Here is a 9,812-nt window from a genome sequence, read left to right on the forward strand (position 1 = left end):
CTTCCCGGTTTTTTTTTAAAAATTTAAAAAAAAAAAAAAAAAGGGTAAAAACCCCCTTCCCGGTTTTTTTTTAAAAAAAAAAAAAAAAAAAAAAAAAGAATGTGTTTTCTGAAGATTAGAACAAGGCCCTCTAACAATAGAGAAGAGTTTCCTGTTCAGCACATAGGGTGTCCAAAACAAAAACATAGCAGTGGGTTCATTTGCCATGTTGAAATAGAAGAACAAAAGTATCTTTTGGCTTACTGCAAATATATAGGAATAAAATTAAATAATCCATCCTTTTCTCCACCTAGGGTACTCAAAAACTCACCCAGATTCAACTTGAAAATGATTCCTATGCCAAGGAAAAGCCATTCAAACCCACTCTGAAGTTTTCTATCAACTCTCCAAATTCAAGTAAGTATTTCATTTGTAAAATATTTGATTCAACTAGTTTGTCTCCTGATTTTATGTCATTTGTTAAATATCTACAAAACAAAGAAAATAACAATCCAGTGTTTTAAATTTCTTTGGTAAAGATTAAAGCATATATATATATAGTTAACTGATACATAAGCTTTAAGAATTTTTTGATTGAATGCTATGGGGGAATCAATAAAGAAATTTTACCCAAACTCAAGCAGTTTGATTTTCTTAGAAACACATTGTTATAAAAAACCAAGAAGACATGTGTTAACAAGAGCAAAAAAGAACTTTTACAGGAGAGAAAATGGGGCTTTTTATGTGTTTTTCCCTTATTTTCTCTTAGGAACAGACTCTATTAAAAATACATCCCCAGTTGAATCAGCTGCTGCTTTTTCTTCTCAACCACCACAGAAATGCTTGCTGGAGAAAATTGATGTTATAACAGGAGAGGAAGCAGAACATAATGTGTTAAAGGTCCGTTTAACATGTATTGTTCTTTCTAGTAATACTTACATGTACGGAATAAAGTTACTATCAACAGGGATACCTGTTAAAGTGCGGACAGAAGTACAGCTTTCATGAAGACTAGAATTGCTTAAATAAAAATGCTGGAGGCTTCCAAAGATTAAACCAATATTTTGTTGTCGTTTTACATTTGTATGCATGATTTGCAGGAAAATGAGTTGTTGAGTTTACAACCATTCACATTAGTCTCTTGGAAAGAAGATAGCCATTCTGTCTTAGAATAACTTCAGACTTATGCTTTACACTTTTTAATGCCTGCTTTTATAATCAGTGCTAATGTCACGTGATTAAATCTGCCTATACTGAAGGTTTTAAAATGTTGATAAGATGACTTAATTTCAGTTCAGGATAATATAAAGAATTTTGGTTTTCTTTTAAAAAAATGAAGGCTGGTCAGCTATCTCAGTTGGTGTTCATAAAACCAAGGTCAAGGCTTCAGATCCTCATACTGGCCAGCCACCCAAAATAAAAAGGATTGAACTTTATATAAACCAAGAATTTCAGAGATGTACTCTCAATATCATACATAGGATCCGAATGTTGAAATCACTATCAGCATAGGCATATAAAATATAATTACTACAAGTTTATCATTTTTCAACAAGGCGGGAATTTCCCTTTGCCTTTCTACATCTGCTTTTCTCCTAAATTCTGTCCATTCCTCTTCACTTCCCCCATGATTGATGGATACTTTTACTTAAATAAGTGTACCTCAAAGCATAACCCTCGGATTAGATTAACTCCAGCCTTATTAAATAATTGCTAGGGGTGAGGCTCTGCCACACTATATTTTTAGCAGACCACCTAGGTGATTCTTGTACAAAGCAGTATGGAGAACCATTGGTAATCATTAAATTATAGCAGGGTACCCTGAGGCATCACATCCTAGTTCTCCAAGTTCTCACGCCATCTTTGAAAATTTTTAAGTATGAAAATAGTTCCATGATTCCATTACTTTCAAATAACATTACATAGCTCAACTAATACTCAGTTTAATTAAAAAATTTGTGTATAGATATTTGTTAAGTGAAAAAGCAGAAAGTATGTATGGTATTCTACCATTAAAAAAAAAGAGGGTAACATAATGTATTGTTATGTATATGTATACAAATATCTCTGGAAGGAAAAACAAAACATTAATAACAGTGCTTACCTTTTGTGGGGGTGGAAATTGGCAGATGGCAAACAAAGATTGTGAGGCCTTTTCACTTTGTATGTCTTTTTACTTTTTGACGTTTGAACTATTCAAAAATTGCATGTTTTTAAAAGTTAAATAAATTTATAAGCTGGTTTATAAATCATTAACCAAGGTAATTCTGGTAAAAGATTAGACAAATATAAAGTGTTATAGCATAGAAAATAATTTATTTTGAAAAAAATTTCTATATGACATTTAAAAAAATTGTCATTTAGATCAACTGCAAGCTTTTTATATTCAACAAAACAACACAATCCTGGACTGAAAGGGGCAGAGGAACTTTGAGACTGAATGACACAGCAAGCAGCAACTGTGGAACATTACAGTCAAGACTAAGTAAGGAACCATTTTGTAAAGCAAGCCATGGTGTCTCAGGATCAAATTTCTAATATAGGTACACATCATTTTCTGGAGATGTGTTATAAAACACATCAGTAAATCAGACTGTTGAAAACAAATTATTTCTAATGTCTATAAGAGCATCCCATTTCAAGTACGCTCTCCTGTGAGACTGCATGAGTTCCAGTTATGGCTTTACCACTGACTAACTGGTGACCTTGGACAAGTTACTCAATCTCTCTCTGCCCTCATTGCATCAGTTTAAAATGGGGATGATTGGGCTGGCCAATTAGCTCATTTGGGACAGCATGGTGCTGATAACACTGAGGTTAAGGGTTCAGATCCTCGTACCTACCAGTGCCAGAAAAACAAAATAAAATACTAATGAGCTGAAAAAGACCCTCAATGGGGATAATTGTAGTTCATGACTTACTAAGTGATTGTGAGAATTCAATGAAATAATGCATGTAAAGTACCGATGTCAGAGCCCAGCACACATCTGAACAGAATTCTCAGTACTATTTGAAGGAATATGATGTAAATTACTCTGTAAAGTGAAAAGTTTTTCAAGTGAACATACTTGCCCCATAATTGATCCTTGACATTTCAAACATTGTGTGCAGGTTGGGATGAAGTGTCTGTTTCTAAGGAGAAAGGTGTGCAGTTATTGAATACTACAGGCAGAGTGATGATCAGAAGTTGGAGTCAGACAAACTGAAAGATTCAGGAAGTCTGGTATCCAAAAAGACACACTGGGCATTGTTCAGAAGCCCAAATTGAAAGTGGGCATAGGCAAAGATCTGTGTGGGGTAAATGGGTTTACTGGTCAATTCTGAGGTCAAAGCTTTGGAGGAGACTATAGGTAGAAGTTGGATCCTGGTATGTGGATGTATGCTGAGTTTTGGATATCATACTCAAGAAATGGGTAAGAAATAGATTTCAGATTAAAAGAATAGGAACACTGTCTTCAATTCAGGAACTGGCAAAGAGGTTTCTTAACAACCCAACCAAGTAATGTTCCCAAGACAGGTACTAGTTGTTCTTTACTCTGATTGAATTCCACTGCCTGCCTCCCCTCCCCCAATACAAAAACCAACCCCCCAAAGAGCTTTTCCTTTTATTATGCAGATAATCCATGTTCATTGTAGAAAACAGAAAATATGGATCAACCAAAAGAAAAAAAAAATCACTTAAAGGCCTATCATCCTGGGATAGCTTCTATTAACAGATACATTCTTCAGAGTTTGTTCTCTGTATGCATAGTATACCAAGCTCATCTTTCCACATCAATAAATATCATTCTGCAGTATTCTTATCTTAATGTGTTCATAATATTCTCTTGAATGGCTATACCATAATTTATTTAACTAATTCCATTTTTTGGATGCTCAAGGTTTCTGTTTCAATTTTTTCCACTAAACAATTCCCGGATAAATATTCTTAAAACCACTAGGTCTTAAAAGGAGTTCTAAAATTTTAACCATTTTAAAGTATTATACTGAAAAATATATAATTTCAGTATTTAAGCTAAAAAAAGTTCTCCAACATATTAAAGCCCAAATACAATTTGAAAATCAAGATATAATCGAGTCAACTAACCTAATAGTGAAAATGCAGTTTGAAAAACCACTACAAGATTTACTTTGCTTGCAAAAATGGTGAATTCCCCTGAAAGACTGAGAAATCAACTGTATTGAAGTCTGATATATTCACCTTCCTATTTTAGTAATGCGCAATCAAGGCAGCCTGAGGCTGATCCTCAACAGCAAACTCTGGGCTCAAATGAAGATTCAAAGAGCAAACCACAAAAATTTACAAATAACAGCTACTGATTTAGAAGACTGTAGCATCAAAGTATTTTTAATTCAGGTAAGTGAGAAATTTCAGTGATAGAGGATTATCCTACTATATTAATAGATCTCTGCAATTACTAATTTGTTCTTTCATTTCATTATAATAATCTGTACCTTTGGCAAAAAATCAGCCATTCGTTATGGTTATTTACAGTCTTATGTAAGACTTAAATTTTATATGAAATTAGAAATTAACACCAAAGTTTATATTAATCAGTTGGTACCCTTTTCAAGACCTTTGTGTGATTTATGCTGTCAAACCGTTACCCTTTGCTTTACCACTGAAATTATGTCCACAATCTTACTAAGTTACCAAAGTGACTACTGTCAGGAATGGCTCCCAAGAGAAGGTCAATTCATGCTTACATTGCAAGCTGAGATTAAGAAGGCTTTGGAATCACTGGAAAGGAATCAGGGATAAATGGAAAAACACAAGGCTAGCAAGTTAAAGCAACCAGTCCACCAGCAAATTCCAATTCTGGACATGCGTTCATCTCCAAGGTAACAGGATGGGAGCACAGCTTTAGCTGTTCCTGGCAGCAGGAATGCTTGACCTCAAATACAAGATCCAGACAAGAGAGCTTGCTAGAATAAAGCAAAAAAAAAAAAAAAAAAAAATGGGTTTTCCCCATGGGCTGAGACCTAGAAGACTGGAGAAGACTGAGTACCCAAGCGACTTAGGCAAAAGGCAAAAGATGAAAATACAAGTCAATTGGTTTCTATATATTAATGGGGGAAAAAAACATTGATAAGTGCCTAGTGATGAAAAACCAAAGATTTTACTAACTACCAGTAAGTGCACTGTTAGGTGTTTTTGAGTATTAAAATGTTAGATAAGATGATGTTTAAACTCTGTTTACCATTTAGGGAGACAATACCTGAAAACTTTGCCAGTTCAGATCCCCACGGGTTTAGAGTGGGTAAAGCATTGCGCCAGAGACTAAGACTGAGAATGAGACTGTTAACCATATTAGACCCTGCTGCTCAATATCTGACCCATGCTGATTTTTTAAATTGTAATTGTATTTTATTAGATATAAACAAACCAAATGCAATAAAAATAACTCAAAATTCCACCTCAGATGGTCACTATTAACATTTTAGTCTTATACTATACTATATTTTAGTATGTATGTGTACGTTCATATGTATATACATATATACCTACCATTCTTTACATACTGTATGACCTTCAGTCAACTTAGCCTTCTTACAACCAATTTTACTCATTTTCAAAATAAAGATAACAATAATACACTTTACAAAGCTGTTGAGAAGATTAAATAATATGATTGTGAATACACATATATAATTTCATTTAGTGTAAATGAGTGTTTTCATGCCATTAAATAGCAGTTTATTCCTCAAAAATTCTTTTAATATGTAACTCAGAAAAATCATTTTACCATTTGGAGTCATAATTTCCTCTTTTGTAAAGGGAAGAAGGAAACAAGTATACGTTGAATACCTGTGCTACCTGCTTTTGCTAATATAAATAGAATGAATAATGAACCCACTGTTTTATTGTAAGTATTGAATTAAAAAAATACATAGCAGTAAATGTTACACCAATGTTAGTTATTGTTACTATCATTTTAATATTAATAGCAACCATAAAGGTAGCATAGAAATGTATTGAAAAGCAAAAACTCCTGATGTGTTCATGGTAAAAAATCGTAGACTGTTCTAATGAGCTGTTTCTCCACAAAGCTATATGACATGGAGGGATGTCTAAGGAAAGAGATGAAAAGGAAATGGAAGTCCCTTTCCCCCTAACACTACAATTTTCTGCGGTGTAAAATAGTGGCAGATGTATAGCCTTAACAAACTTAAATTCAAGTAGAAATTTTAAATCACATAATTTTAATTTTCTCAATTTAAAATGTACAAATTGAGACCTCATAAGTTTATTCACTTTAGGATGCAATTTGGTTCAATTTGGTTCAGTTTGGCTTTTTACCCCTTAATTTTTAGGGTTGTTAGCACTCATTTAATTCTAGATGTATGTCATATAATTCCTTCTTTATTAATAGTGAAAGATTAAAAATCTATAAAATGTGGCTAATATTAACAAGTGATTTATATTCTTAATTTTCCTCCTGCAGGCCACTGCCAAAGATACAGGATATCTGTATACAGCAATACATCATCGTCTTGTTGCACTTCAAAGCTTCAGTAAGCAGAAAGATGTTAATCAAGCTGGAAGCCAGTCAGAAACAGTCCTACAACAAATAAACTTTGATAGCTGTGATGAGGATGAGGATGATTTAATCCAAGTCAGTAAAAATGAATCAGGTAAATAACTTGTTTTGTTACATCAGTCAGAGGTTTAAAAAAGAAATCTTAAACACAATCTTAATATATTAAATAGATTTTTCAAAAGTGGAACTGATCGGTTTAAAGTGGATGGTGGTTAAAGCCCTGGCTGTTTGGATCTGAGAAGTGGGTTTGAAAATCACTGTCTTCTATAAACAGTCTTCATTAGGATTTTACCAAGTCAGCCTCATTGTGATGCCTGCATGTCATTTGTCTATAAATTGCATAAAAGACTGTATTTATGATTTAAAGTATTAGTTTGCTGCCCTGAAACTAACCATCTATTCATGTTTCTCTTACTGGTTTTCATTCTATTATTGGCTATAATAGGAGGAATTATAAATACAAATGGGGCCACGAGGTAAACCTGGCTTGAAACCCTGAAAATCTTGTTTACTTTCTTATTGGAATTTGACTGTATGAAAATAACTAGATTCTGTAAGTGCTATTTTCAAGGACCTCCTTTGCCTGTGGCAAAAAGAACTATTTATTTTATTGTGTCAGGATTCACAAATAAAGTAAGGTTGAAAGAGAGCCAGTAATAAACAGATCTTTAGGTTTCAGTGCTTGTTCTGATCTGTGGGCATAAAACTGATATTCATCATTATTTTTGGATAAAAATAATGACAGACATAGTAAGCTCAACTTTGTTATACATATGTAGCTCTTCTAATTAAGTCATCCAAGTATTTTCAAAATGTTTCACTTAGTACTGAAGTCTGTTTTACAGAGGACTTGTACAGTTAGTTACAAAGATAGTATGGTAACAAGTATTTTATCAATTTTTAATCTTTTAAAAACCTTAATGCTGCTTTAATCATATGTAATTTGAGAATCTATCAAAGAAGATGTGCAGATCTGGATGAAATATATTCCTTTGCTTAATAATAAATATATAACCAAAAGGAAAAATACATAAAACATGCAGAACAGAATCATAATGGTGAGCCAGGGAACCAAGGGAATATGATTTTTCTTGCTAATTTAAACAAATCTATTAAACAAGTGGTTTATTATTTTTTGAAACATATGAAATGAATAAATAAAATTATATTTTATATTATAATGTTTATATTGTTAACAATAAAATAAGGTCTTTTCGAAAATGAGTTGGTACCCATTAAAATGCTAATTTGAAATAAGGATTCTCTCATCAACCAATGACACATGCTTATGAAATCTATATTGTTATATCCCATCTTAGAAAGAGGAGATATGTAACTATCCTAATGCAAAACAATGGAAATAATGCAATGCAAATGTCAATCATTTGATCTTCCCCTTCCTCTGCATTTTTCCCCTTTTCACTTAGAATCTTCCCCAGTAGGTATTGTAAACAAATGCTAAAATGTAACAGAAGCAATAAAAGTCTAACTTTTTGGACCTTGTTGCCCATGAATTAAGGAAAGATTTAACTACCTGAAAATGCCATGTTTAAAATTATTAGCAACATTTCTAAATGTTAATTTAAAAAATGTAGATTCTGTGTCTTTTATTTTCTCACCAGTAAGCATATTCATGAGTATCATGTTCACTTGTAGCAATTCTAGTTTAAATATAATATTGTATAACAAAATATTTTAAATTTATATCACAGATACTTCTAGGTGGACCCAAAGACAGTCGGTTGCCTGTTCATGAACACTACCTACTATAAACATGATGACATCTACAAAAAGATTGGTCACCCTACTGAAAATATTAAACCATCCTAACTAAATGAGAAGATCCCATTCATTCCTTGAAGAGTTTTTATTGAAAAGTTTAAAAAAATATAACTTGTTGCAATTAAAATTTTTCTCTTATGTTTTACATTTTACATTTTGAATATTGTAGAGAAAATGATAGAATTTAAGAAATAAATGGACTTAAGCAGTTCAAAATTTATCATTTTTGGAGAAGTTAATGTAGAATAGGATTTGATAACTAATTTGGACTATTCATCACATTGATGGATATTATATTATAACTTAAAATTATAAATTGGTGAATTCTATAAATAACTAAAATATTTCTTTTTAGTCATACATTGGCCATAAAACAAATATTTTACTAAATTTGCAGTCATTTCTTTGAAAAAATAACTGCATGATAACATTTCATTAAATCATGTTTATCTTCCAGGAAATGTATATTTTCATTTAGCCTTTGGATTTCCTAATACTATAAGTTTATATATTAATAGTATGAAGTTCCTTAAAGAGAGTATCTGTTATTGGAGTTGTATTCATTGCATCTTGTATATGCTTGACTCATGGGCAGCATCCAATAGTTGTTGAATGAATGAACAAAATATAATTCATTACCTATGTATCAAAAAAGTAAGTATGCAGAAAGCTAAATATGTAACCTGATTTTTTGCTTTATTTATATAATTAAATTGTCATTAATATTGTAGTAGGTGTGGCTGTATGGAGACCTTATTTAAACAAATGTACCATATATAGACAAATGTCTTTTTCTTGAATACCATTATTGTGGTAGACTACAGTAATTTCAACAATTATGTAACAGAGTTTTTATGTTCTTCTTTTGAGATTTGTTTCAGAGATAATTCACAAATCACACCAAAAAATTAGCCTCAGTCATTTTTCAATCCAGTTTGATCACTCCATGGCTTCAAAATGACTTTTGATTGTGACCCTTAAAAATTCCCCTATTAGGGCATAAAGATTCACAATTTCTTTTTTTTTTTTTTTCCTTTTTGTCTTTTTTACTGACTGGTAAGGGGATCGCAACCCTCGGTGTTGCGCCTGCACCGCGCTCAGCCAGTGAGCGGGAACCGGTCTCCATATGGGATCCGAACCCTTGGCGGGAGCGCCGCCGCGCTCCCAAGTGGCGCACTCTCCAGTGCGCCACCGGGCCGGCCCAAGATTCACAATTTCAACATGATTTCTGAAACTGTTCTGAACAGTGACAACATACTTGGATCAAGGGTATAACTTCACAAAGTGCTACTTTGAAGTACAATATTCATTTAAAAGTATACATGTGAATACATTTTTTTTTTTTCCTTTTTGTCTTTATTCGTGTCCGGCAATGGACCGCAACCCTCAGTGTCACGCCCGTACTGGACCGGGACCGGCAACGGGATTGCAACCCTCGGTGCTGCGCCTGCCCCTCGCTCAGCCAGTGAGCTGGAACCGGTCTGTATGTGGGATCCGAACCCTCGGCGG

At 33.1% G+C, this 9,812-nt stretch overlaps 1 protein-coding gene across 1 annotated transcript in view; it reads left to right on the forward strand.

Moving 5' to 3' along the window:
* The window catches only part of RANBP3L (RAN binding protein 3-like), a 22,238-nt gene extending 13,780 nt beyond the window's left edge, over nucleotides 1–8,458 (forward strand). The window contains exons 10-15 of the mRNA XM_008581420.1: nucleotides 294–396; nucleotides 749–879; nucleotides 2,344–2,464; nucleotides 4,194–4,336; nucleotides 6,426–6,615; nucleotides 8,234–8,458. Of these exons, the coding sequence (XP_008579642.1) occupies nucleotides 294–396; nucleotides 749–879; nucleotides 2,344–2,464; nucleotides 4,194–4,336; nucleotides 6,426–6,615; nucleotides 8,234–8,277 (732 nt within the window). The 3' untranslated portion in view covers nucleotides 8,278–8,458. The remainder of the gene's footprint in view (nucleotides 1–293; nucleotides 397–748; nucleotides 880–2,343; nucleotides 2,465–4,193; nucleotides 4,337–6,425; nucleotides 6,616–8,233) is intronic.
* Nucleotides 8,459–9,812: the final 1,354 nt, after the last annotated feature.

This window comes from Galeopterus variegatus, unplaced genomic scaffold (genome assembly GCF_000696425.1).
Source record: "Galeopterus variegatus unplaced genomic scaffold, G_variegatus-3.0.2 Scaffold2351, whole genome shotgun sequence".
Taxonomy (NCBI): domain Eukaryota; kingdom Metazoa; phylum Chordata; class Mammalia; order Dermoptera; family Cynocephalidae; genus Galeopterus; species Galeopterus variegatus.